Here is a 27,273-nt window from a genome sequence, read left to right on the forward strand (position 1 = left end):
TCACGCTAGCAGTGCTCCTAGCAGTAAGAAAGTGGGGCTGGAGGGATGGGAACTAACAACCACCTCTAACTCCAGTTCCTGGGGATGCCCTCTTCTGGCCTCCTGTGTAATTTTACCCACAAATATAATTAAAAATAAGAATAAGTAAATATTTTTTAAAATTTTTTAGTCAGGCATAGAGGCACAAACCTTTAATTCTGGGAGTCTGAAGCAGGAGGACTGGCAAGAATTTGAGGCTAGCCTGGGACATATGGAGTTCTGTGGCAGTCTAAACTATGCAGCAAAACCTGGTCTCAAAAATCCCAAGAAACATGTTGCCTGAGAAGACTGAGACAAGACTTGCACATCCGCATGTGTGGGACGACTGGACTTGTCAGAGACAGGTGGTTTGTCTTTGCATTCCCAATGGCTGCAGCTGTAAAGTTTATAGTCATCTCCCACGATCCTCAGTGATCACTGCCCCACCCCCCAGTGAGACAATGTGGGAGTCATGGGGTAGTTGCCCAGGACATGTGTCTTGTGAGCAGCTATGCCTGTCCTTGGAGAGGTGTATCCCACGGCCCTTGAAGCCCTGTGAGAACTACATTCTGCACACACACTCAACTCCAAATGGATGTAGCAGTCCCTTCTCACGGGGCAGAGAAGGCAGCCGGAGGCTCTGCACCTTCGCCATCGCTTTATTTGTTCTGTTTGCTCACGAGTGCAACTAGACTCAGGGAGCCATGGTGACAACACAACCCTAGCACCTGGGGTACAGGTCTCCAAGTTGGATTCTCTGACTTGATACCCCTCAAGGGGTCAATCTGATGACCTCCCTCCGTGGACATACCACCCATCTTAGAGTCCTTAAACGAAGGCCCCAAAGCTGTTGTCTCAGTACTGACTCCAGATCTACCACTGTGCAGCCACCTTAGTGTTGTCACAGCCTTCACTTCTGCTGCTTCAAGTTGGATGGGGCCACAGGGTCTCATGGGGCTTCTGCCTACCCCACAGAGGGTAGAGAAAGAGTACAAGATGCCTCTTCTGGTCTGTGGTGAGACTGAGCATGAGGGAGACCATGGGTCAGGGCCTTCGCTGACCAGGTAGAAGGACAGGGCAGGACCCTTGCTCTAGAGCATGCTCCAGGCTCACTGGTCAGCTCACAGCCCTGGAGAAGTGTCAGGAGCCAATATGTGCACACACCTACCTGCACACAAACAAGTACACTCAGGTGCCCCTGGCGGAGTGGGGATGGGCCCCCCTCCTCTGAAGCAGGGAGCATAAGGATGGGAGAAATGGGACAGCCCTATGGCACAAGGCCAGTGAAGACGGAGAGGATCATGAGGCGGCTGAGGCCCCCTCCTTCTCAGCAGGTACACTGTCACTGGTGGTCCCCTCTTCCTCTGCAGTCCCAGTCCCTAGCAGGTCATCATCTGGCCCTGGGTGCCCATCCCCATTGTTGACGGCTCTGCCCTGGTGACTCTGCTGCTTCTGTCGCCGGGTCTCCTTGTACCTCATGGTGATGTCCCTGTGGGGCAGCAGAGCCACCTCACCACCTACCCGTGCAGCAGTCCCCAGCACATACCCACAGACACCTGGACACCTTTGCTCTGCAAGAGGCTCCATCTGCTACAGTTGCAGGAATGGCTGGGTAGAGGGTAAGCTGGAGTGCTAGCTACAGGCAAGGCAGAGTTGCAGCGACTCAGAGAGAGGACAGGGGCAAAGGCAGGTAGAGCCACAAGACAAGGGTGGGGAATGGATGGAGCCCTGTCTGGATTCAACCAAAGGGGGGCAGACATCATTCATAGTAAAACCTGATGGCTTGGGGTCCCATCCCCACTCACCGCAGGAAGAAGCGCCAGACAGTCCACGTAAGCACCAGGATGGAGCCAAGAGTCCAGCACTGGGAGATGTAGAAGGGCAGTGACAGGGTGAGTGTGTGCGGGTCATACTTCACCACGATGAGCAGCTCTGTGACTGTGATGGCTGCCACCAGCCAGGCCTGCTGGCCCAGCTTCCTGTGGGGCTTCCTGCAGAGAGGCAGCAGCTACCTTGCTTGCTCAGAACCCCAAATGCCCTTGGGGCTCCCAGGCTCCGGCCTCCCACCCCCTAGGCCTTATGGACGGCCCTCACAGTTCATCCATGAAGTCATAGATCTCACGCATGGCCACACCACCCACGTTCACGAAGAAGACCAGCCGCAGGAGGACCAGGTAGTGTTCAGGGGGCATCCATAGCACAAACTTCAAGTAGAATGTGTTCAGTTCTGCCAGCAGGAACTAGGGGATGGGAGAAGGTCAGTTCGTCAGTCTGAGAACTAACCATTGGTGGTGTGTGGATACACAGTCACCAGGCTGCTGGGACTTACCACCAAGATGATACCACACACGGCCAGCCAGCGGTGCAGGCTGGAGGCGGGCTTCCACTCAAAGCGTACCCAGCTGTAGGGCGTGAACTGAAAGGCAATCCTCTTCATCTTGCCCCTGGGAACCAGAAAGCCAGGAGCCTGAGGGCAATGGCCAGGCCAGAGAACCTGTGAGCCAGTGTTTACTGCCCTCCTCAGCAGACACAAGGCTCTGTCCTGTTCACAGTCACACACAGCCACTCAGAGGGGCCTATTCACATGCTCGAGGCACCGAGACAGGAGGGGAACCTCATTCCTTATTGTCCCAGGTTTTGTTTTTGTGGTGCCAGGGACCAGGGCGATCCTCTTGCCGAGTTCCGCCAGCCCTTTTCTTTTGTGTGACAGGGTCTCTCTATTGTGTAGCTCTGGCTACCCGCCTCTGCCCCCCAAGTGCTGGGTTAAAGGTGTGCACCACCTTGCCTTTGTTGCTGAGACAAGGACTTACTAGGCTGGTTTCCTGGGACTAAAGGTGTGTGCCACTGGGCCTGGCTAATTTTTAGTTTTTGAAACTAGGTTTCATGTAGCTAAGACTAGCGAGCCTCAAACTCACTATATACCCATGGATGACTGTGAACTCCTGCTCTGCCTTTACCGCCCAAGTGCTGGGATCACAATACATTTGGTTCATGTGGTTTCAGGAATTGAACCAAGGGCTTCGAGAATGGGAGGCTAGCACTCTACTAAATGAGCCGAGTTACATCCTCAGCCCCCACTTTTTCTTGGTTTTGAGAGTCTCAAAACTGAATCACCTAGACTAGCCTCAAACCTCTGCGCTCAAAGAACTCTCCTGCATCAGCTTCCGCAGCTGTGGAATCTGTGGGTGTATACCACCACTTCTGGTACCATTTTTTTCTTAGCAGAGAAACTGAGTATAGGGTTACACACTAGTGCTCCTAGAGTTGGAAGGTGGGGGCAAGAGTCACCCTAGATGACACAGCACGTTGGAGGCTAACCTGCACTGTATGAAACATAGACCAAACAGGCCCACAGCCTCTTGAGAGAAGCAGGCGAGGGGGCTACATGGAGGAGTCAGATAGGCGTTGACTCTCTACCACTCTAAGGTCTGAAGGACAAAGGCCCATCTTGCTTGCCACCCTCCTGAGCAGCAAGGCCTTGTGCTTGGGGGCCCAATGCCTGTGGTTCCCTCTACGACTCCCAAGATGTACTTGTAGGTTGGAATGTTCCAGAGGCCCTGCCACTTATATGTCTTCAAGGACAGCCACTCGAGGGTCTTCATGCCACAGTAGATGCCCAGCCCGTTGCAGATGAGGACGTCCATGATCCACTGGGTCAGGAAAGGAGAGGTGTTAGCCACCGGGCCTGCGACGACAGGACCAGGCCCACCCCGGCTGCGCCTTGCCCGCTGCACCTACATGGTCCCACCAGCATTCGCTGAAGTTGGGCAGCTGGTGCTCCAGGCTGTACTCCAGGAACTCGAACATCACGCTGATGATCATACACATCCACCAGTCACGGATCATGAGGGTCTGTGAGGTGCCAGAGAGCACCCCATCAGGCTCTGCCATCCACTCCCTACAGACTGTGCCCTTCAAACAAACAATCCCAGCCTCCTGCCTCCAGCTCCCAGCCCAGTAGGTCCCTGGTATGTGCACTAGATGGGCAGCCGCCTTTCTAACATTAAGATTGCCAGTCAAAAAGGAGGGACCCAGAAGTTTGGCACTGAGCTCTGACAGAAGGCCTGATTCAGGCTGTGTGTATGGCCGACAGGCAGCACTATCATGGGGTACACCAGGAACCCAGGCTGACGTGGGCTTTCTGCCTTGCCCCTTTTCCTCATTCCCTTTTCCTAACTGGCCAGTGCTGGGACAGGGCACAGACCAGAGCAGCAGGGCCAGCACTAGCACCTGAATCCTGCTGAGAAACCGTGACGCTTCTGGGATTGCACATATTCTCCAGGACAGCTGTGCCTCCTCACCAGGGCGCGCCCACCTACCACTCAGGTCTACTGTGGCCCCAAATGGCCTAGAACACGGAGGAAGGGGGACTAGAGAGAAGCAGTGTGTCAGGCCAGCTAGATATCCCTACCTTCAGATACCATCCAATGAAGTGTGCAGGAACAAAGCCATCCAGCTTGTCCTGTAGGTAACAAGAATGCGACCCTCAGGCCCAGCACCCACCTCCGGCAGTCCCTCCCACAGGCCGTCTCCTCCCCTACGGTATCTTGGGCAAGTTTCCAGAGACCGCACAACTTCAAGCTGTGCAAAGGCCCAGGGTCGTTCCCTTCCCCTCCCTCGCCCAAGCATCCAGACTGGTGATGCCAAGTCAGAGTCTGGCAAGGATGTTGGTGTGTGGACACCTTTAGACCACGCTGGTAACAGAGAACAGGCCCGTGGGCCTGCTCATGTTAGATGCCTGTACCCCATGTGCAGAGTCACACCACAGTGCCCCGAAGGAACCTGAGGAAAAGCAGGAAGGTGGACAGTACCCTGCCTGACCCCATACAGTAAAGAACAGTCCTGGGGCTACTGAAGCCCTGCAGTTGAGGGGAACACCCTACCCAGATGTTGTGGAAGGGGTCAGTCTTGTTGTCAGCATCATAGACGAGGCAGTTGCCCCCGTAGTCCCTCTCTGGCAATGGAACTCCCAGCCTGGGATCCACATACTTCAGAAACTGCCGGCCATCATGGACTGTCTGCAAAGCAGAGTCATTAGTGTGGTCAGGCTTAGCAGGGCAGCCTGGATGGAGGAGTCTGTGATGTGATCTCTATCTTGGTCAGCATGTCAGAGGGACAACAGCCCTTCCACTCCAGCTAGAGCACCTCGAGTCCCGGGGAGCCATCAAGGCACAAATGCCAGCCCTACAACACTGTCTCCAGCGGATACAGGACCAGATCCCTACGCAGGAGAGACAGCCCTGCACTGCTGCCTTTCCACAGTCCAGGCCATGCCCAGGCCACTCTGTCAGACACAACCCCATCTCTGGACCTGCAGCAGTTGATAAGAGTTCTGTCCCCTCGGTGAAGGAAGCACTTCTAGACACAAAAGAGGAGGGGTACTGGAGCAAACCACCAGCTAGGACAAAGGGGAGGCCAGCATAGGAGACAGAAGTGAAAGCACACCACAGACAGGAGAGTAAACGGGAACAGAATGGCCAGCTGACAGTCTAGCCCCTGATCTCAAAGTCTGAGTTCACCTGTCCCTGGTGCAGAGACTTCGCAGATGGCCACCTTGCTAATGTCGTGTGCCCTGAAAACTAGCAAGACTTGAGGACATGCTAAGGCAGGAATGTTCCTGAAACCACCTTCTAGCGTAGGCCCTGAGGCCTCAAACGAAGTCACAAAAGGTGAGTTGTGGGCTTGGCAGAAGTTCAGAATCAAGGGGTACCTGTTTCTAGGTTCAAAACACCTTCAAAATACCCGCTGCCCCTGATCAACATGCAAAAATCCTATGACCCCATGGCACTCTTTTAGAGGGTAGGATGGGCAGGAAGTAGCCAGGCTGCAGAAGGACCTTCAAGATAGAGTACTAAAACTGATGTGATCACAGTAAAGTGTTACACAAATTACACAGACAGCAGCCAAGAACTGGGCGTGTGACCAGCAAACCCAGTTCCCAGATTGCACTCTCTTAAGACTGTCCTCCATCCTCCAGGAAAGGAACAGGGCTTCCAGGGAAAGGGCCGATTCCAAGGATCAGGGAGGGGTGCACATAACTGGAGCATCCTATGGTATGAGTTAGAAAAGGCCTCAACAAACAAAACACTAAGAACCACAAAAGAAGGGGGTGTGTCAAACAAGATAGAAACCAAATGACAGCTGCCTATGGCCTAAAGAACTTCAGTAAAAACTTAAAAGCAGTATTTGACCACAACCTAAAACAAAGTCACACGATCACAAAAAAATTATTAGATACTTAACATATGGTAGAAAAGAGACAGGTTTTCCTAAGAGGAATCCCAATAACACACACACACACACACACACACACACACACACCCGAGGTAGTGGAGCTCAAGTACACACATACATACACATACACACACACACACACGCACACCCGAGGTAGTAGAGCTCAAGTCCACACACACAGACATACACACACACACACACCCGAGGTAGTGGAGCTCAAGTACACACACACACACACACACACACACACACACACACACCCTAAGGTTGCAGAGCTCAAGTCCTGGCTCCTCCTCCCACGTGGACAGCACACAGAAACTTCCTTCTAGGGAGTAGAAACATGCTGTAAAGGGCACCATAAGGAGGGACACTGGTGGTGCTGCATATCAGTGATCAGGTCAGTTTCACCTGCAGAAGCCCTGTTGGCAGACGGCATATATCTTAACCCCGCTCAAATCCTGAAATATACATCAGACAAATTCTAACTAACTATGATGACAAAGCCAGAAAAGAAAAATACAGTTCCAGGAAATCAAAGACATGTGTCTCATGAATACAGATGCAAAGATCCTAGGCAAAATACGACGGAGGATGAATCTACACTACAGACAGGGTCATCTCAGGAACACATCATAGGTTCCAGTAAGAAAATCATGCCAAGTATGGTGGTAAATGCCTGTGATCAAAGCACTTGGGAAATACAAGCAGGACTACTGGAAGCTTGGGCCAGCCTGGGCTACATGACAAGACCTTGTCTCAAAAACAAAGCAGAACAGAACACCCCAAATAAAACACATTTTAAAAATTAATCAACATAGGACTAGGAAACTGGCTCAGAGGTTAAGAGCACTGGCTGCTCTTCCAGAGATCCTGAGTTCAATTCCCAACAACCACATGGTGGTTCACAGCCATCTATGAGATCTGGTGCCCTCTTCTGGTGCACGGGCATATAAGCAGGCAGAACACTGTTCATGTAATAATAAATAAATCTTTAAAAAATTAATATAAATGCCATCATCAATAAAGGAAAACACATAATCATCTCACTTAATGTAGAAAACACATTTGAGAAAATCTAATATCCTAAAATCAAATAATATACTCAACCAGTTACATCTGAACTGCTTTTACTTGGTGAGGGCTTCTAGGAAAAGTCAGAGCTTCTCAGCACACTCAGGACAGAAAGGTAGATACTCCGCTAAGATCAAGAAACAGTAAAGGAGGTCCATGTTTGCACTCAATACATTTCTGGAAGGCCCTGCTACAGGAGTCAGGCAAGAGTGACAAATAGAAAGCCCCAGACAGCAAACAAGTGTTACACACATGGCCAACATAAATGGAGCTGCTATCTGTAGCCAACTACCAGGACACCTGACCAGCAAACCCCACTCCAAGATTACAGTCTCTTAAGACTATTCTCCATCCTTTAGGAAAGGAACAGGGCCCTAGGAAAAAGGCAGATGGCAGGAACTAGAAAACATCAAATCCTGTACTTCTGTAGGATTTGATGTTTAGCAAGATCAGTGCACAAACCAACATGAAAATAAACTGTATTTCTACACACCATTAACAAGAAGTCCAAAACAAAACTGAGAAAACAATTCCACTTAGTAAGGCATGAAAGTGAGTAAAATCCTCAGGAATAGTTTAACAAAGGAAGCACAAAACTTACAGCAATAAAACTATAAAACATAGGAGGAAAAAAAAATTAAGGACCTAAATAATGGAAAAAGACCCCATGCTCATGGATCTCAAGACTTAACGTCGGGGTGGCAGTATTCTAAACTGATCAATGCAACCCCTGTCAACATCTCACCTGCTAGGGCTGGGGTGTGGCTCAGTAGTAGAGCGCTTGCCTAGCATGCAGGAGGCCTGGGTTCCATCCCCAGCACTGCAAAGAAAGAAAAAGAAATCTCATGGGCTCTTTTACATAGCCAGAAATGGATTCTATCACTCGTTTGGAAATATAGATCAGATGACACAATCTTGAAAGAGAAGATCAAAGTGCGGAAGACTACATTGCCACCTGACCAACCATACACCCACCAGCCTCTGCAGAGCTGTCAGCCCATGAGAAGCAAGGTCGGCCTGAGGAGCCCAGACGATGTGAACCCAGGTGTGCTGTGGTGTTTTCAAGTGGACCCCTGGCAGAAAAAATACAAAACACAAAACCAAGAAATGCCACCGTATACCCATTAGGATATAACTCCATTTGCCAGCAGCAACTCCACCTCGGAGCACTCACACAACAGAAGTGAGGGAAAGCAACAGCAAGTCAGTGCTGGTGGGGTGCAAGATGGCACAGCCATGCTGGAAGGCAGCCTGCTGGATCCTCAAACCGCTGAGGGCACATGTGTGAGGTGATCAGCGAGACCACTATGGCCTGTTGAGGACAGACACGGAAATCTGTGTCCGTACAAGAGAGCAGCGTGAGTCACAGCAGCTCCAAACGGGAAACCAAGTGCCTCTCGGCTCTGTTGAAGTGTCTCTCAGCTGACGATACAGCTGGGTGGACCTCAGAAGGACGATAAGCTCTGGCTAGCTCCACTCATGGGCTGTTCTGAGACAGATCGTGACAGATGGCAGGTAACTGTAGGACAGAACAGAGACTATCGAGGGCTTTGAGCGGGTTTTCAGGAGATGGAGCTGCTTTGGTCTTACTAGGATGTCAATACACGCACAGGGACTCGGCCCTGATAACGGCCACAGATGGCACAATAACAAAGCTGTCCACTCACTCATGAAGCTCAGAGTTCAGTGAGTGAACCATTAGTGAATACATAAAGTAACAAACACTCCAGCCCACTCCACCCTGGTGAGTCGCCAGCCCCACCAGCTCTGTGGGTCCCAGGCTAGGCCAAAGTTCAGAAAGCCTGAGCTGTTCAGCTACAGGCCAGGGCAAACCTGCTCAACTACACATTTTCTGTCCTGAAATCAGATGAGCTACCTTCTCCAGCCTGTGCCTGGACCCACACTCAGACAGCCCCTCCACACTGGCCCTCCCTCCTGTGCTGGTCCAGCCTGACTCCTTGCCAGGACTTGGGGCTGACAATCAAGGCCTCCTCTATTATCCATTCCTACTTTATCAACCAAGAAAAGCTGCTTACCTGGAAGAGGATGAAGATGAGAAACAACTCGTAGACCACACTAACACACAGCCAAAACCGCCAGTAAGCTACAACAAGATAACAGCAATGTCAGGGGCTGTTTTGGGGCTCTAGGCTCCACCCAGCCTCAGGAGGGTCTTCATCACAGATAATATTTTTCTGGGGGTACTCAGGTGTCCTTTGTAGAATTTTCACAAGGCCTAAATAAATTTACACACAAAGCTTCTCTCTGAAATGCATCCTCCATCCCAGTCCTGAGGAGTTTATTTTATTTTGCCTTACTACAGAGGCAGAGGCCTGTAACGCTGGGTAGACGTGGCGACACCCTACTCTTGTATGTGCTGCTGCATGTATGTGCTGCTGCATGTATGTGCTGCTGACCTGCTCTAGGTTCTGCTGGACATTTTTTCTAGGGATGAAAACCTTGTAATTCTAATATGTTTAGTTTTTAATCATGAATGAGTACAAAGTTTAGACTTCATTTAGGAAGGTGTTTTAACACAAACCTTACCAGTAGACTTCTGATATTCAAATACCCTCCGTCCTCAATAACACCATGGTATTGAAGAGCCAGGGAGGTGCCAGGCATTCAGGATCTGTGACCCATCTATTTGGTTGAGAATGACCAACCCAGATAGGAAACACGATGTGGGACGCTCTTACTGGATTTGTTCATGTTACTCCGGGTTACACAGATGGAGGTTACGAAGTGGAGGAAGAGCCTGTGTGAAAATCTTCACCGGCACTAGAGGTGCAGTGGCAGTCGAGGGTGGCAAGATGACCCACACCACTGGAGTTTGTGTAGTGAGCGGGGAGGGGGGTGTCCTTCTTCAAAGAGGCAGACATGATTTTTTTTTAAAGTTTTTCAAGACAAGGTTTCTCTGTGTAACAGCCCTGGATACCCTGGAAATCACTCTGTAGACCAGGCTGGCTGGCCTCAAACTCACAGAGATCCATCTGCCTCTGCCTCCCAAGTACTGGGATTAAAGGTGTGGCCACCACCGCTCAGCCCAACAGTAAGCTTCATCAGCTCTGAAACGGACGTCATCTGTTCGCTAGTGCTGTTTCCTGTCTTTCCCATATTGTTTTCAAGGAAGAACCCAAATCAGAAGCTGAACTACCTGAATCCTTGCTTCTACACCCTGCCCCCAAACTCCCCGACCTCTGGGTGTGGTGGGTTTGATGCCAGGGTCCCTTGTCCACCTAAATATAAAATGGAATATACAGGAACACAGGCTGTTTAGCAGTGCTGGGGATGACATCTGAACCCTAGCTTTGAACACAGCCCCAGACAGAAGAACCAGGAAAGGGGCTGGGGCTGCGGCTCAGGGGTGGCACACTCGTCTAGCATGAGGCCCAGGGTGCAGCTCCTAGCACTGCACACTGACAAAACAAAAACAAAAAACTGAACCACGGAGGGAGGCTGTTTCAAAGGAACCAGGACCTGTTTCAAGGTGTTCACAGCCAATTAAAGTTTCCAAATAAAGCAACTCCCCAGGGAGGTCAGCTGAAACCTCATTTTGCTGCTCTAATGAGGCCAGGCAGATAATGGCTCCAGCTGAGGCAGCTTGACTGGGTCTTCCTAAGTGCAGACCAAGAGGTAGGGTCGAGGGCACAGTCTTGCAGAAAGGCCTCCCTCCCATGTGATACCTGGTGATGTCTCACTTAGCTACATCACAAGCCTTTTGACTGGAGGCTCTGATGACTCCAAGTTCAGTACATTAACAAAAAGTGAGTGGGCGGTGAGAGATGGCAGAGGAACGACTCCCTACATAGTAAGACAAGAATGGTAAAATGCTTGGAGTTCACACAGAGCAACTACACTGGAAGGAAAGGCAGAGCAGAGCTCTCCAAATAACTCATAGGTGAGCATGCATGTTAAGAGGGAGAGGACTCGAGCATGGCAACACAGGCCTTTAATCTCTCAGCACTTGGGAGAGACAGGCAGATATCTTAGTTGAAGACCTGACTGGTCTACAGGTAAGTTCTGGGCAGCCAAGCTACACAGTGAGACCCTGACAAAAAAAAAAAAAAAAAGAGGAGGGAGAGGAACAACATCCATCCAAGTACTGGGAGCCAGAGCAACAGTCACTTAGCTCAGAGTCAGTGGGTGCCTCTGAAAACTCTAAACCCTTTCAGACTTGTGCCTGCCAGGATACAGGGCTTGTCTCCTGGACCTGCAAGTCTCAGAGACACTTCCAGTGTCCAGCATGCTCCTGTCTGTCATGTTCACTGAGAGGTGGCTTCCTAGACGAGGAAGTATGCCTTACTGGATGGGCTTACAGTCTTCTTCAAAACACAGGACAAGCACTTAACAATTAGCCCCACCTCCTTGTACACATGCAGTTTTATTGTAACAAAGCAATGTGTATGACTTTAACACCTAAAACTGAGCATCCTTCCTTTCTAGTAAAAAATCAAATATACATGTGTAATAATAATTAGAATTAAAAAAATAGAGAATGTCAACGCTAAATAAAATTCTATAGGTTTTGTTGATTTCCCCACTGTATGGTAGAGTTCAAGTCATCATTCAGAGAGACTTATTTCAGAAGTTACATCTGAAAACATCACACTTAAACATGTCATCAAAGGAGAAAACATACCACTAAAACGAATTGGGTACTTTTTAATTATTTTGCTTTTCTGTGGCTCTGCTTCAAACCTTACTGAGGCAAGGGCTCAGAAGGTGGAGGACTACTAAGGGCTACGAGAAGACTCAGTAATCTAGCAGCAATTATACAGCCTATTGGGATCCCTGAAGGGCCCAGCTCAGAGCTTCTGGGCCACAGGGGAGTCATGTTCACAACTCATAACTAACTTACCCTTGGCAGACATGCCCCATCCTTAAGGGCTAAACATCCCTTATCTCTGCTCTTATCTCTGCTCCTACAGTGGTTTGTTATACAATCAGGTAAGTACACAGAGACATGTGGGCAAAATCTCAAGACTGCCTAATTCACAAAATACAAAACAACAAAAAACCCACAATCAAACAAAACCTAGGAAAATCAGCAGTGTTGTAGCACTCACTTGTGGTCCTAGTATTCAGGAAGGGAGGCAAGGGAATTCCATGAATCCAGGAATCTGAGAATAGCCTGAGCAATAGTGAGACCCTCCCTCAAAAATAAGTAAATAAATATACACAACACATCCAAATTTAAGTGTTTATTTTTTTACATGCCTAAAAATAGTTTCTGTATTTCAACAGTTATAATCCCATTGAGACAGAAAAGAAACGTTTCTAAATATACGCTGAGGCCCTTAAGTCACACCAAGTTGTAGCCTCAAGTGCCTCCTAGTCTGAGCTCTGGCCAACTGCGGAGAAAAGTGGGTGGCTTATGACCTGCAGCTGAGGTTCACAGGGGACAATCTGATGCATGGATTTGTCAGAACTTGGGAAAGGTGATGGAGATAGCACCCATCGGCTACCTCGAGGTCTCTAGCCCCTCCTGTGATCCTAGGGCACCCTGGTCTGCAGGAAGAATGTGAGAGGGCCATAGGACAGGTGGAAGGAAGTATAGTCAGCTCTCCTTGACATGGAGGTAGCAGCCACAGGAGCTGGCAGAAGAGGACAGGACATTCACATCCAGCAGAACAAACAAGCAGCTGCTCAGAACAGAAGGGATACATGGCACACATGGAGAAATGGCAAGTTACCTGGATGAGGTCTGGAAAATGGCCCGTCTTTGGCTTGTGTGACTCCAAAACATAAGAAAACCAAAATACTGGCCACAATACCTCTGCAAATAAAGAACAAACAGCCCCTCAGTGTGCGTAAGCTTCTTCTAGGTCGGAGGCTGCAGGGACCCCAGAGGACACCCAGGTTGGGCAGGAGGCTGACCCACAACGTCCCCTAAGCAGCACCTCTCAGATGTCCTCGTGCTAGGTTTCTTTTCTTTTCTTTGGTGGTTTTTCGAGACAGGGTTTCTTTGTAGCTCTGGAGCCTGTCCTGGAACTAGCTCTTGTAAACCAGGTTGGCCTCAAACTCACAGAAATCCTCCCGCCTCTGCCTCCCAAGTGCTTGGATTAAATGTGTGCACCACCCACTGCCCGGCCAGGTGATAGGTTCCTTGTCATTTATGGTGCCACCACTCCTCCACTTGGACACATGATGATTAGACCTCATAAAACCCCTGAAAATGTCAGGATCTAATGGCTATCTAATGGCCCAACAGGTCTTCCCAGAGATTTCGTCCTTTTGGAGGTACAATATAGAAGATAAGTATGGTGTCTACATGTAGACCAAACACTGAAAATGACACAAGGTGCAGAAGCACTGACTCCACAGGGCCAGGGCTGTGCTGTAGGAGGTCCAAGGCTCTCAGTTCAGGATGTAGCTAAGAGGCCATGGTCCCTGCTAAGGACTAGTTTGGACTAGTGTTCAGAGATACCAGTTCTGCCCTGCTTTGCCTGTGCTATGCTGACTGTCCTTAGTATCCCGAGACCCTAGCTCATCGAGGTGGCACAAGCCAAGAAAACTGAGTACTGATTGCCAACCACGTGCAGGTGAGAGTCCCAGTCACAGCAGAACATCTGCAGTCCTCTAAGGCACATGCGACTTCCTACATTAGTCTCCTCCCTGGCTCTCCACCACTGCTGCCAGGAACAGAGCCCTTACTATTTAGCTCTGCAGGGAGGAATCACAGCTCCATCTCAGATGCACTAGCAAGACAGATGGGATAGGCACCTGGAAAAGGTACTTTGAAGTGATACCTCAAGTAAGACACAGCCCAACTTAGCTGCCTTCCAGTGCAGACTGATAAACTATTAAGTGAAGGACAGTTAAGTAGTCCCCATTCCCAAAAGGACAGAAAAAAGATCATGACAAGGTGACGCCACTGCTCTGTTTACCTGAGACAAGCCTGTGTCACATCCATCTGGGGCCATCAGTATGCCCCAACGACACACTCACCCATGGCCCATGTGAATGACTTGTAAGAAGTACCTAAGTACTTGAAAGAATGCTAGTTGAGCAGAAGTAACGCAAAAGGAAAACATTCGGCTTATATTTTAAAAATGGACTTTTAACCAAATAAGATGCACACTTTACCCTATTTCTCCAGTTCCCTCTAAAACCCTCCTCTGCCTCTCTGCAGGCTCCTCAGGTGCGGACAGAGCTGGATGTGTGCAGGACTGTCCAGCCTGTTTGAAGACGTCCCTGCTGCTTCCCTCACAGCAAGAATATGGCTGTGGGATTGGGGAGGACGTCCTGGGGGCAAAGGCCCCTTGGGCACTAACTGTAGTCCCCACTATCAACCTGACCTGTTCTCAGGACTCTGAAGCTGGCCCTGAGCACAGCTCTTCTCTACAACAGAGCAGTCCTCCACCCCTCGCTGATCTCTGGGGAAGGAGCAGGAAAGGGGCAGGGCTTAAAGCTTCCTCAGCTAGAGCCCGTTCATGTGGGATTCTTCTGCATGGGAACCATGCCCCTTGCTCCTGTTTGCCGATTTAATCAATTATCTCACTGTGGACTCCTGGACATGAGATTTCGCGCTTTGAGTAATGCTCCAACATCACTTTACTGACTTTGTTGTAAGTTTTTGGGTTTTTGTTTTGTTTGTTGTTGTTATTGTTTTTAATTTGAGACAAGGTTTCTTTGTGTAGTCCTGGAATTTGCTCTGTAGACCAGGCTGGTTTCAAACTCGGAGATCTGTCTGCCTCTGCCTCTGAGTGAAGGGATTAAAGGTGTGCACCACCAAAACATTTTTTTCTTTTAAAGAAAACATGCCTTGTTTTGGCACACACCTTTGGTCCCAGCACTTAGGAGGTAAAGGCAGGCGGATCTCTGTGAGTTTCTGAGTTTAAGGGTCAGCCTGGTCTACAGAGCTAGTTTCAGGACAGCCAAGGCTACACAAAGAAAGACCTGCCTTCCACCCCGAAAAAGAACACACTTGAAAATAAACCACATCTATGCTGAACACATACAGACGTTTTCCTTGTCATTGTCCATCATGCACTAAAGCAGCTCTGTGTGTGGCAGCCACATTTCATATTAGCTAGTATATTTTAGTAAATGGAGACATCTGTGGCTGTACACCGATGGCACTGTGTGTAAGGCATTTGAGTGCACACACTTCATCTTTGGAGGATCCGAAAACCAACACTCCATAGATACCAGGGTAATTGTATGTGTGGATATAGAGTGGTGAAGGCAAGCGTGCACTGTTCTCTGTTCTCAGAGCCTAAAGCTAGCCTTACGCTAGGGGCTACAAGTACACCCAGCACCCAGACCTTGGCTTCTGGTGTTCTTCAGTATGAGACCCAGACTCCATGGAGCACTGTAAGGCCAAGACTGGGGCAGAAAAGGCCCAAGAACAGCCTAGAAGTTCCTGCTGTGTCTGACACTCAGAAGAGCCTGTGGTGTTCTCAGGTCATCTCACAGCAACAGCCTTAGTCAAAACTGAGCAACAAGCCAGGCGGTGGTGGTGCACACCTTTGATCCCAGCACTTGGGAGGGCAGAGGCAGGAGGGTCTCTGAGTTCAAGGCCAGCCTGGTCTACAGAGCTATTATTTCCAGGACAGGCTTCAAAGCTAAGGGAAACCCTGTCTCGAGAAAAAAACAACACCAAAACCAAAACAAAAAAAAAACAAAAAAACAAAAAAAAACCCACTGAATGTTTGCCCAGGACTCGGGTTTAATTTCTAGCACCCATAAGACAGCTATAACCATCTTTAACTTCAGTTACAGGAGATCTGTCATGGGCACCAAACACACAAATGGTGCACAGACAAAATACCCAAACACACCAAATTGAAAGAGAAAGATCTTAGTTCCCTAAGCTGCTTTCCAATGTGGACAGACTCTGCATCCCTATTAGTAATGAACGAGCTGCTGCTGTCTCAGATCCTTTCGGGTTTTACATTTCCGTCTCCCTAGAGGTGTGTGGTGGTGTCTGAGACACAGTGACAAGTGCTGCCCATTTCAGACGCTGCTTCCTCTGTTTCCTCCTGGATATAGTATCTGCTCAAGCCTTTCTCCATCAAGATTTACTTATTTATTTGGTTGGGTAGTTTTTTGAGATAGAATTTCTCGGTGTAACAGCTCTGGCTGTTCTAGAACTTGCTCTGTAGACCAGGGTGGTCTTGAATTCACAGAGATCCACCTGTCTCTGCCCTCTGAGTGCTTTATTTTTATAACTTTAATTATATGTATGTGTATTTATGTATGTGAGAATGTGCACATAAGCGCAGGTCCTTGGATGGTATTAGATCTGCTGGAGCCAGAGTTACAGACCGCGATGGGCCACTAGACATGGGTGCTGAGAACTGACCTTGGTTCCCCACAAGAACAGTACACATTCTCAACAGTTGAGCCATCGCTCTGGCCCTCTATCCTGAGGACACAGTTATCATACTGTCCAGGCTGGGCTCCTATTCATGGGTTCAATCAATCTACGCTTCAGCCTCTAGAGTAGCTGGGAGTACATATGTGTATCAACACATTTTAACTGTGACTGCCCTTTTAAAAATGTGAGTGGGTTTTTGTTTTGTTTGAGAAAAGAGGCAAGATCTTGCTATGCAGTCCAGACTGGTCTTGAACTTAGGATTCTCCTGCTTCAACCTCCTGAGTTCTGAGATAAGAGGTGTGTGCCATCATGCCTCGCCTTTATAGTTGTACAATTTTTAAAACTGTAAATGGGATGGACACGTGGCTAACTGAGGCGAGAGAACCTCAGGTGTCCCCAGATCACCACAAAGATGGTAAATCTGCATGACACAGCACAGCAGTCCTGACTGTCCACAAAGACGCAGCCACTGTTATGGAGAGAAGAGAGACACAGAAGAGCAACATAGTAACTCCACTCCTGGGCCAGCAGCAGGCTCACAGGTGTGAGCAGCTCAACACACCAACCTACACCTTTATCAGAAATGCGTTAAATTATAGGCCAATAAGGTTGATTTGAGAAGAAAAAAGCTATACAGTGGCCTGTGTCTGGAGTCCTGGCTCTTCAGAAAGCTGAAGCAAAAGGATTACTTGAGCCCTGGAGCTCAAGAACAGACTGGCAGCCAAGCATGGTAAATCACACCTTTAATCCCAATACTTGGGAGGCAGAGGTGAGTAGATTTCTGTGAGTTCTTGACCAGCCTGGTCCACATAGTGAATTCCAGAACAGCCAGAGATCCACAACCACCCCCCTCAAAAAACAAAAAACAAACAAAACTCCAAAACCAAAAAACCCATACTGGCAATACAGTGACCCTTCCTCCCACATGTCAAAAACAATGATACAAGGCCGAGCGGTGGTGGCGCACGCCTTTAATCCCACCACTCGGGAGTCAGAGGCAGGCGGATCTCTGTGAGTTCAAGACCAGCCTGGTCTACAAGAGCTAGTTCCAGGACAGGCTCCAAAGCCACAGAGAAACCCTGTCTCGAAAAACCAAAAAAAAAAACAAAAAAAAAAAACAATACACACGTTGAAATTAAAGACTTTCCAAAAGGGGCAGAGGTAGGTGAATCTCTGTGAGTTCGAGGCCAGCCTGGTCTACAAAGCAAGTTCCAGGACAGCTAGGGTTAGATAGAAACCCTGTTGCTCTTGTAGAGGGTCTGGGCTCGGTCTCCAGCACCCACACTAGAAGGCTCACAACTGCCTGTAACTCCTGTCCCAAAGGATTCGATGCCTCTAATATTTTTGGGCACTTATATACATATAACTCACACAGGCACACATATATACACATAAAAAATTTTAAATCGTTAGAAAATATTTAAAAATAAAGCCGGGTGATGGTGGCGCACGCCTTTAATCCCAGCACTCGGGAGGCAGAGGCAGGCGGATCTCTGTGAGTTCGAGACCAGCCTGGTCTACAAGAGCTAGTTCCAGGACAGGCTCCAAAGCCACAGAGAAACCCTGTCCTGAAAAACCAAATAAATAAATAAATAAATAAATAAATAAAAATATTTAAAAATAGCCAGGCACATTGCAACACTCAGAGGCAGAGGCAGGCAGATTTCTGAGTCCGAGTCCAGCCTGGTCTACTGAGCAAGTTCCAGGACAGCCAGGGTTACACAAAGAAACCTTTTCTTGAAAAACAAGAAAGAAAAATGTTAAAAGTAAATTTGGGGCAGGGGGTCTAGAGGGATGACTCCGTGGTTAAGAGCGCTGACTGCTCTTCCAAAGGACCTGGGTGTGATTCCCAGCCCCCACATGTCAGTTCACAACTGTCTGTGACTCTAGTTCCAGGGAATCTAACACCTCCCACAAACATGTACGAAGGCAAAATCCTTGTTTGTATAGTGGTGAAAAAAATGAAGGCAAAATATCAATGCACATAAAATAGAAATAAATTAATTATAAAAAAATGAACAAATAAATACATCTTGGGGAACTGGAGAGACAGTTCAGTGGTTAAGAGCATTTGTTGCTCTTACAGAGGACCCAGATTCAGATTCCAGCACCCATAGGCAACTCACAACTGTCTGTAGCTCCAGGGGATTTGACACCCTCTTCTGGCCTCTGAGGACACTCACCTAGTCTAAAACATACATTCACATATATAAAAATAATTTTTTATTTGTAAGTAAGTCTTGGGGATGTGTCTCTGCAAGCAAGAGTGCTTGCCTGGCACATGTGAGTGTCTGAGTTCCATCCACAACACCACAAAAATTATACAATATTTTCTATAAGGCTGGTGAAATGGCTCAGCAGGTAACACGCTTGTCACTAAGCCTGACAATTTGAGTTCCACCTCTGGGATCTGCATGGTAGAAGGAGAAAATTCACTCCCAAGGGTTGTCCTCTGACATTCATGCATGTGTGTATTGTACATGCTTGAACACAAAAAAAACATGCAAACAAATACACATAATGAAAAAATATTTTTGACACACAAAACCTATCCTAAGGGCATAAGAAAACTCCCACATATTCAGGTTGTAGGCTCTATCAGAAGAGTTACAGGCCAGAAAGGTCAGTTCTTTCATGCCCTTAAAGAGGAAAGAGGAGACAAAGACCATGAGGAGTGGGTGTCCTGTGTCCCCTGAGGAGCAGTGAGGCAGCTCTCCTGAGGTAAGTGCTGAGAAGAGTGGCCTCACCCACACAGGTCCACAGAGCCACCCTCCTTAAGCATGGGAGTCTGAGCTCTTGGACTCTCCAGGTCTGGATCACCTGCTATTGACAAGACCAACACATTGGGTGGCCAACAGCTCTGTAACTGCTCTGGCAGATGCTTGGTGACACCTTTGCAGGTTCCTGCTCTTCGGAGAGAAGGCTTTGCTCTTCTTGGAGGCAATTCTTTTCCAGTGACATCAGAGCTGAGCATCTTTAGCTGATTCTACTTCTCATACATAGAAATCTTTTGGAGGAGTAGGCTGTGCTTTTAGGGTTAAACCCTGGGCCCCCTAAGCCATACATTCAGCCATGGAGAGCACCTTCTGAGGTGTAGCCATGTCCCGTCTCTTTGGACTTCTTACTAGCCTCCATGCCCAGGTAACACAGGTGAATTCAGAGAAACTCAGCAGACCCAGTTCTTTTCTTCTTTTTTTTCCCTTTGAGACAGGATCTCACTATGTAGCAACAGCTGTCCTGGAACTCTCTATGGACACCAATCTAGCTTCAAACTCATAGAGATCTGCCTGTTCTGTTTCCCAGTGCAGAAAGGTATGCACCATCATGTCCTTTTTGGTTGTTTTTTGAGACAAGGTCTCATGTAGCCCAGGCCGGTCTTGAACTCACCAAGACTGGCCTTTAACTCCTGATCCTCCTGCCTCTGTTTCCCAAGTGCTAGGTTTACATGTATGAGCAATCATACCTAGCTAAGACCAGTTCTATTCGAAAATTCCCTCTGAGCAGATGTAGGCACAACCAAGAGTCCACTGCCTCCATACCCTGGGTCTAATATCTGCAGATGCCCCCTCTGCTAGGACCCTATTTTTTTTTTTTATTCTTTTTTACTTAAAATTTCCAACTGCTCCCCGTTTCCCATTTCCCTCCCTAGGACCCTATCTTAAGAACATGCTGAGCTTACAGGCTTAGCTTGGGACTTAGGAGTATAGTGGAAGCCTTTCTAAGAACGGAGGGAGAAACAGGCAAGCCTGTAGATGACAGTGAGCAGAAAGTGCCAGTATAGACCCAGCCAGACACGATGGACAAGAGAAGGGCTGGTGGGCCTGGAATCAAGTCATCCCAAGCTCAGGGGGAAAAATGAGGAAACTCCTAAGAGGCTGACTCTGAGTTGAAGTTACTGAACAGTAAAGTAACTCACAGAAAATGGACTAAGAACAGCTGGGCAACCAGCTAGAGAGAGGTGCCTGTGTTGCCCAAGAAAGGTAGACGGAAGCCTGTGAGTCCAGCAGTCTGATGGCATGTTTCACAACGAGAACCCAAGGGCATACGCTCCATTACAAGGTTCACTGTTGGTGGCTCTACATCCCAGACAGGCTGGGTATCCTTATGTCCTAGAGTCTACCACATTGAGGGTGAGCTGTTTGGTGTGATGACACTCTCACAAGGCCCGCAGATACTGGGGAGGAGTACATCCACATGGTCACACCATACTCACTGTGACTCTATTCAATTCTTATCGCAAAGTACTAAGACTTCCATTTTTCTTTTATTTTCTTTAAAAAAAACGATTTATTTATTTTATGAGCCTTGATTGTTCTTTAGACTGAATGTATGCCTGTGAGAGGCTGTCAGATCCTCCGGAATTGGAGTTAGAGACAGTTGTGAGCTGCCACGTGGATGCTGGGAATAGAAGCTGGGTCCTATGGAAAAATAGCCAATGTTTTAAACCACTGAGCCATCTCTATAGTCTCTTAAGACTTCCATTTTTAAAAAACAAAATTTTGGCCTGGAAGTGTTAGGACCATGGAGGTTCCACAAGCAACCAAGATGGCACTGAAATCTCAATAGACCTTTCACATCCCCCTGTGCCTCTGCCCCTACTAAATCCTCTCTGGTCTCCTCCAGCCCTCCCAGAGCAAACAGAACCCGTTCAGTAACAGTAACTGACCTTCCTTGCCAGGCAGCATTCCAGGGCAGATACCCAGGCTAGAGGATTAGAGGGGCTGTCAGTACTCTGGAGCAACCGTCCCTGCATGCTAGGGACTGGCCGCTAGAGGATTAGGGGGCAGTATAAAAGGCTGTCAGTACTCTGGAGCAACCGTCCCTGCATGCTAGGGACTGGCCGCTAGAGGATTAGGGGGCAGTATAAAAGGCTGTCAGTACTCTGGAGCAACCGTCCCTGCATGCTAGGGACTGGCCGCTAGAGGATTAGGGGGCAGTATAAAAGGCTGTCAGCACTCTGGAGCAACCGTCCCTGCATGCTAGGGACTGGCCTCAGAACCTGGCAATACAGCAAGGACAGACAGTGCTTGTGGCCTGCCTGCTCTGGAGAATCTTGAGAAGCAAGGTCACAGGTGGTCATCGGATGTCCACCTGGCCTCTTACATAGTTCGTTTAAATATTTAGAAAGTGCTGGCACCAACACCACCACAGACTCACACCAGCAGGGGGATCACCCTGAAGGCTGCTGCAAAATAGCCCCATCTCTTGAAAGGTGACGTGTACCCAGGGTCCTGGGCGAGAAACACTCTGCAGCTCCAAGGAAAGGTGTGAAAGCTAGTCACTCTGCCATACAAGGGAATTTAGAGCCCGGGCTGGCCAGAGCACCACAGCACACACACCCTCTGCACCTCAGCAGTTACCTCTTGGTGTTGTAGGCTGTATCCTGAGGGGTTTCTTCCAGGAGAGTCACATAACCCAGTGCACAGGTAAGGATGAACAGCACGGTTAAGGTGTGGGCACGCCTGAATTCAAAACACACAGGTAGTGTCAGAGCAGAGACAGGGTCACCAAATACTCACCCAGCATAGGAGAGGGCCTGACCTGCACTCCCGAGCTGACTGACCATTCCCATGGGTACCAGAGGGACTGAAGTGTACAGCCTATAGCACAGGTAGATATGGTCACATTACTAACACAAGTTAAACATGGAAGGCTTTCCCCCATTTTCCCTCCAGGACTGAGGACTGAGCCTATGGCCTGACATATGACAGACTCTACCCAGCTTTTTCCATATACCTTAAAAATGATATCAGCTCCTCGGTTACTTTACTAGTACACTGATCTTCTCATAGGTTTTGAAGTAGCCAATAAGCTGAGGGCGTCCTTGACCTTTTGTTTTGTTTTGTTTTTTGTTTTTCAAGACAGGATTTCTCTGAGTAGTCCTGGAACCCTATTCATAGACCAGGCTGGCCTCAAATTCACAGAGATACTCCTGCCTCTACCCGCCAAGTGCCAGGAATGAAAGCGTGCGCTACTATCCCCTGACTGGGAGTACTATCTTTTATTTCTCTTAATAAAATAAATAACACCTTTCCCCTGAGGTAAATTTTCACCCTTTCATTTACACAGTTACCAAGTACCTTGCCTCCCTAACCTGGGAAAAGTGAAGCAGAAAGGGGGACCCAGAGGCAGGGCATCATCAGACAAACTCATAGCAGGTAGACTTCAGGAATGACCCAATCAATGGCTGCCGAGGAGCAACTCTACCCTGCTGCATGCACCGTATATCTCCCAGCGCAACACACACACACACACACACACACACACGATTCCAGAGGCAGTTATCCTTCCCCTTCCAGAATGTCAGCTTTGTGCCTCCTACTCCTCCCTAGTGTGGGCAGACGCTGGGATAATCCGGGTTCCATGACCAGGCCCAGGATGAGAGCTGACCTATGTAAATCTTGGGACTTCAGTCACTGCATGGGGCAAGCATGAGGACAAACTGGTTCCTTGCTGTGAGTGGAAAATACCCAGTTGTTGTTCCTCCCAAGAGATGACCATGTTCCTCATGCTGAGTGGGTAGAGAGGCAGCCCTGCCAGAACCAACCAGGGAAACATGAAGGTGTTGCCAGGAAAGGGACAGAGCATGCCCCAGGTCTGCAAGAGGTTCCTAGCTTGTTACACTGGCCTTCCTGGCCTATTGATCTCATAGTTAAAAGGTAAGAATTGCCAAATCATGTTTGCTAGATGTGGGCAAACCAAGGCAAGCCCTAGCCACAGTGAGTGACGGCCTACACACGCCTGCAGCTGCAGGAATAAGAACTACTGTGGATGTACTGGTGAGGTCCGCCTCCCTCACCTAGAAGGCTCACTAGAGGCTCCCGGCTCTAGGATTCAAGCATAGACCACCAATGCTCAAATTGTCATAGATTCCAGGCTGGTGGGAGTAGGTTAGAAAGTGTCACTGGGGGGCTGAAAAGATGGCTCTGAGGTTAAGAACACCGACTTTGCTGCGAGGTAGTGACTCACACCTTTAATTCCAGTACTCGGAAGGCAGAGGCAGGTGGATCTCTGAGTTCAAGGCCAGCCTGGTCTACAGAGCAGTTCCAGGACAGCCAGGCAACACAAGAGAAACCCTGTCTCAAAAAAACCAAACCAAGGGGGCTGGAGAGATGGCTCAGCGGTTAAGAGCACTAACTGCTCTTCCAGAGGTCCTGAGTTCAATTCCCAGCAACCACATGGCAGCTCACAATTGTCTGTAATTCCAGTTCCAGGGGACCCAACACCCATGGCAAATCACCAATGCACATAAAATAAATAAATATTTATTAAAAAAAAAAAAAAACAAAAACAAAATAAAACATACAAACCGCTCTTCCAGAGGACCCATACTGGATCCCTAACACCCATACAGCATCCACCAGTCTGGGACTCTTAGTCTCAAGGGATCCAATACCCTCTCTGGCTTCCAGGGGCACTGCACACATATGGTACACATACACACATGCAGGCAGAACATCAACACACGGAAAATAAAATAAATTTTTAAATAAACAAAGTTCTAGGACTGTGCTAGAGTCTGAGCTCTTGTTTAATTTCCTGACAAATCCCCTAAGATAGTAAGGGCACTCAGTAGAGGTCTCCAAAATACACACTGAAGAATGACTGAATGAATAAATGAATATAAAGCAAGAAAGGCAAGCCAGCTACCCACTCCAGGATTTTCTATTAATGACCATCAACTGCACTGGGGGAGGGTGGTGCCTCCCTCCTGCCCAACAGTCATGATGGGAGCTACCTGATAGAGAATGATGTTGAAATATCCACTTGAGTAATTTATAGTCCATCATGAATATAAGGCCAATTAGAGTCCTTTATTTAAGCAGGGGACCAAAAGTAGACTCCTGCCACAAAGAATTCTTGGCCCTGAAGACAAGACAGTTTATAAAAACAAAAACCAGGGATTTTTACAAGCATCGTTTCCCTGCAAGGGAAAAGGAACCCAATGTCCTATCAGGCAGGATATGAAGATGGTATGGGGTCAGTTATGGGGTTAAAGACCATGTGTCCTGTCGAGGAGGAGGAGGTATGGGGTCAAGACAGCCTGACTTCTTTTAGGTCATTTCAATGTTCAAAGGACCTCAAAGGTCAGAGAAATCCATTTGGCACTAGCTCTGGCCCCAAACCCACAACTTCAACTGCCCCATGCTTTCTCCTCCCCTCCCAGGGTTTCACTATGTAGTTGTGGTTGTCCCGGAACGCACTATGTAGCCCAAGCAGGCCTCAAACTCACAGAGATTCACCTGCCTCTGTCTCCTGAGTGCTGGAATCGCTTCTCTCCCTTCTAATGCTTCCACAGTCACCAGAGGGCATCATACTGAAGAGAAGCCTTGGTGGGACCCCCTTGCAGAAGCTGTCCCCAAACCGGGGAAGGTGCTAATCATATCAGGTCCAGATGCAAAACTATCTCCTACAGCCACCCACTTCCCTGCCACTTCAGCTGTATCTCACCAGAGCCTCAGGTACCACTCCCACTGCGAGGCAGAGATACAAGCCAGCATAGGACAGCATCCCTCAGAGAACCCCATCTGTGTGATGGCACCTTCTCCCGAATGAGCCAATCACTTTCAGACCATGCTTCTCTCGCGCTGATTAAATGTGTTCTCAAAGCTACTTGCACTTAGCATCACCAGTAGGTATGCATCTGTCTCTGTGCACTCGGCTCTCACTCGTCTACAGGACCCACCCAGGGACTCCAGTATTGCATATGAGAGTGGAAACTTACATGGCGCAGGCCTTTAATCACAACACTCGGGAGGCAGAGGCAGGTGGATCTCTGTAAGGTCCAGGCCAGCCTGGTTTACAGAGTGAGTTCCTGAACAGCCAGAACTGTTATACAAAGAAAACCTGTCCCGAACACACACACACACACACACACCTGTCTCTCAATACACACACACAGAGGGCAAAACCATTTCTCTCATGAAGTGGGCTCTCTCTGGTGCATGAGTTTTGAGTTCTGTCATTTCTCACAAATAAGGAAAGGTGAAGGGTTAGCCCAAGGTCATGGGATCACACGTTCGACTGGTCAGCCAGGGCGGTGGCATGGCCCTTCAAAGGAGCCAAAGCACCTGCAATTCCTCGGCACTCACTCCACTAAAAGCAGAGGAGGCGGCCCGACCCCAAAACTTGTCAGGGGCTGAATTGTGCAGGCCAGAATTAGCGAAAAGGGTAGCGATGAGCAAAACCTAGCACACAGACATGCCAGACCCATCAGGCCAGTTCAAGGCAATACCACCGGGGAGAAGCAGGGGAAGAACAGAGAGGGAACGTTACTTATGTGTGGTGGCGAGGCCTTCCAGAGCTCATCCCGGGGTTCCCCCGACCAGAAAAGCACTCGCCATCTCACACGCAGATGACCACGCGGGGAAGGAGGGTTCCACCCGTTTGCCGGCCGGTGAGCCCCGGTGCGAAACTCCCCCGACTAATCCCGGCCTTGACGGTCCCCGACTCCAACCCAAACCGCCTGTCCCAAGCCCGGACACGACACGGGGAGTCCCTCACCAAAAGAAGGTGTTGGTGCCATCGTCGTAGACCTCGGACTCGGTGCTGCGGCGACCGTCGAACAGCGGAGACCCGGACCCCGAGCCTCTGGCGACTCTGCGTTCGCCCCTCCGCATGGCGCCCGGCCTGCGCAGCCCGCCAGGTTGCAGGCAGCGGGCAGGGGTCGCGCTGCCGCCCAGCGGGGTCTCCGCGGGAGTGGGGCGGGGCCGTGAGGCATTGTGGGACGCGTAGTGCGCGCCGAGCCGCAGGGCATGCTGGGCGCTGGCAGCCTAGGTCCTGAGCTGCGAGCTGGGAGGGACGCGGTCCGGTTGCTAGGAGACCGGTCGCGTGCTCCACCGGCAGGGAGACTGTTCTAGCAGGTGGCAGTGGCTGGTGTTGATAGAGTTCCGAAGACAGATGTCTGGGGACGCAAAGAAAGAATCAGCTTAAACTGTTGGGGTGGCCCTAGCATGCGAAATAAGCACTCGGGAGGCTGAGGCAGGAGGATTGCTTCAATTCAAGGCCACCCTGGGTTACGTAGATAAACCTTGTTTTAAAAAAGGGGGGTGGGTGTGCTGGAGAGATGGCTCAGTAGTTAAGAACACTGGCTGCTCCTCTAAAAGACCTAGTTCAGTTCTCACACCCCCATGGCAGCTCACAATCTATCGTAACTTCCGTTCCAGTAAACCCAACGCCCTCTTCTGCCCCCCCAGGTACTGCATACAGGTGGTGCATACACACGCAACAAAACACCTATACACATAAGATTTTAAAAATAAAAAATAAAATTTTAACCAGGTGCGGTGGCAAACGCCTTTAATCCCAGCAGCTCAGGAGGCAAAGACAGGAAGATCTGCATGTGTTTGAAGACAATCTGGTCTACATAGTGAAATCCAGATCAGCCACAGATACACAGCGAGACTCTCTCCATTTTTAAAATTAATTAATTAACTAATTTACTATTGCTTTAAATTAACTGGATGAGGTATGCTGGATAGTTGAGAGATCACGGAGAGTTGCTGAAAACACATTTCTGCCGTAGGGTAGAGAATGGCTTACCTAAACTTGTATGAGGGTGTGGGTTCTTTTTCAGTTTTATGAGTTGTGATGCCGTGGACCTGAAATCCTAGCACTTTGAGGTG

The 27,273-nt window shown here is 49.0% G+C and overlaps 1 protein-coding gene and 1 non-coding gene across 10 annotated transcripts; one reads left to right on the forward strand and one right to left on the reverse strand.

The window, feature by feature from the left end:
* Ptdss2 (phosphatidylserine synthase 2) lies at positions 1-26,385 on the reverse strand. 9 transcript variants are annotated; one of them, XM_057779040.1, is made up of 12 exons: positions 26,153-26,385; positions 22,009-22,110; positions 13,020-13,102; positions 9,360-9,427; positions 4,902-5,036; positions 4,430-4,480; positions 3,757-3,870; positions 3,550-3,668; positions 2,348-2,462; positions 2,113-2,258; positions 1,824-2,009; positions 3-1,507 (listed from the first exon to the last, which is right to left on the reverse strand). In XM_057779040.1, the coding sequence occupies exons 1-12, from the start codon at positions 26,266-26,268 to the stop codon at positions 1,318-1,320; spliced, it is 1,425 nt and encodes a 474-aa protein (XP_057635023.1). In that variant the 5' UTR covers positions 26,269-26,385; the 3' UTR covers positions 3-1,317. The 9 variants fall into 9 exon arrangements, 6 of the variants coding, with proteins under 6 accessions (XP_057635024.1, XP_057635025.1, XP_057635023.1 ...); XM_057779041.1 differs by lacking the exons at positions 9,360-9,427; positions 13,020-13,102; positions 22,009-22,110; positions 26,153-26,385 and adding exons at positions 8,069-8,143; positions 8,299-8,396; positions 8,498-8,766 and having other exon boundaries at positions 1-1,507; XM_057779042.1 differs by lacking the exons at positions 9,360-9,427; positions 22,009-22,110; positions 26,153-26,385 and having other exon boundaries at positions 1-1,507.
* Positions 8,079-8,149, forward strand: Trnaa-agc (transfer RNA alanine (anticodon AGC)). Its single transcript has one exon. It is a non-coding gene; the product is annotated as a tRNA-Ala (tRNA).
* Positions 26,386-27,273: the final 888 nt, after the last annotated feature.

The sequence above is a fragment of the Chionomys nivalis genome, chromosome 8, assembly GCF_950005125.1.
Source record: "Chionomys nivalis chromosome 8, mChiNiv1.1, whole genome shotgun sequence".
Lineage (NCBI taxonomy): Eukaryota > Metazoa > Chordata > Mammalia > Rodentia > Cricetidae > Chionomys > Chionomys nivalis.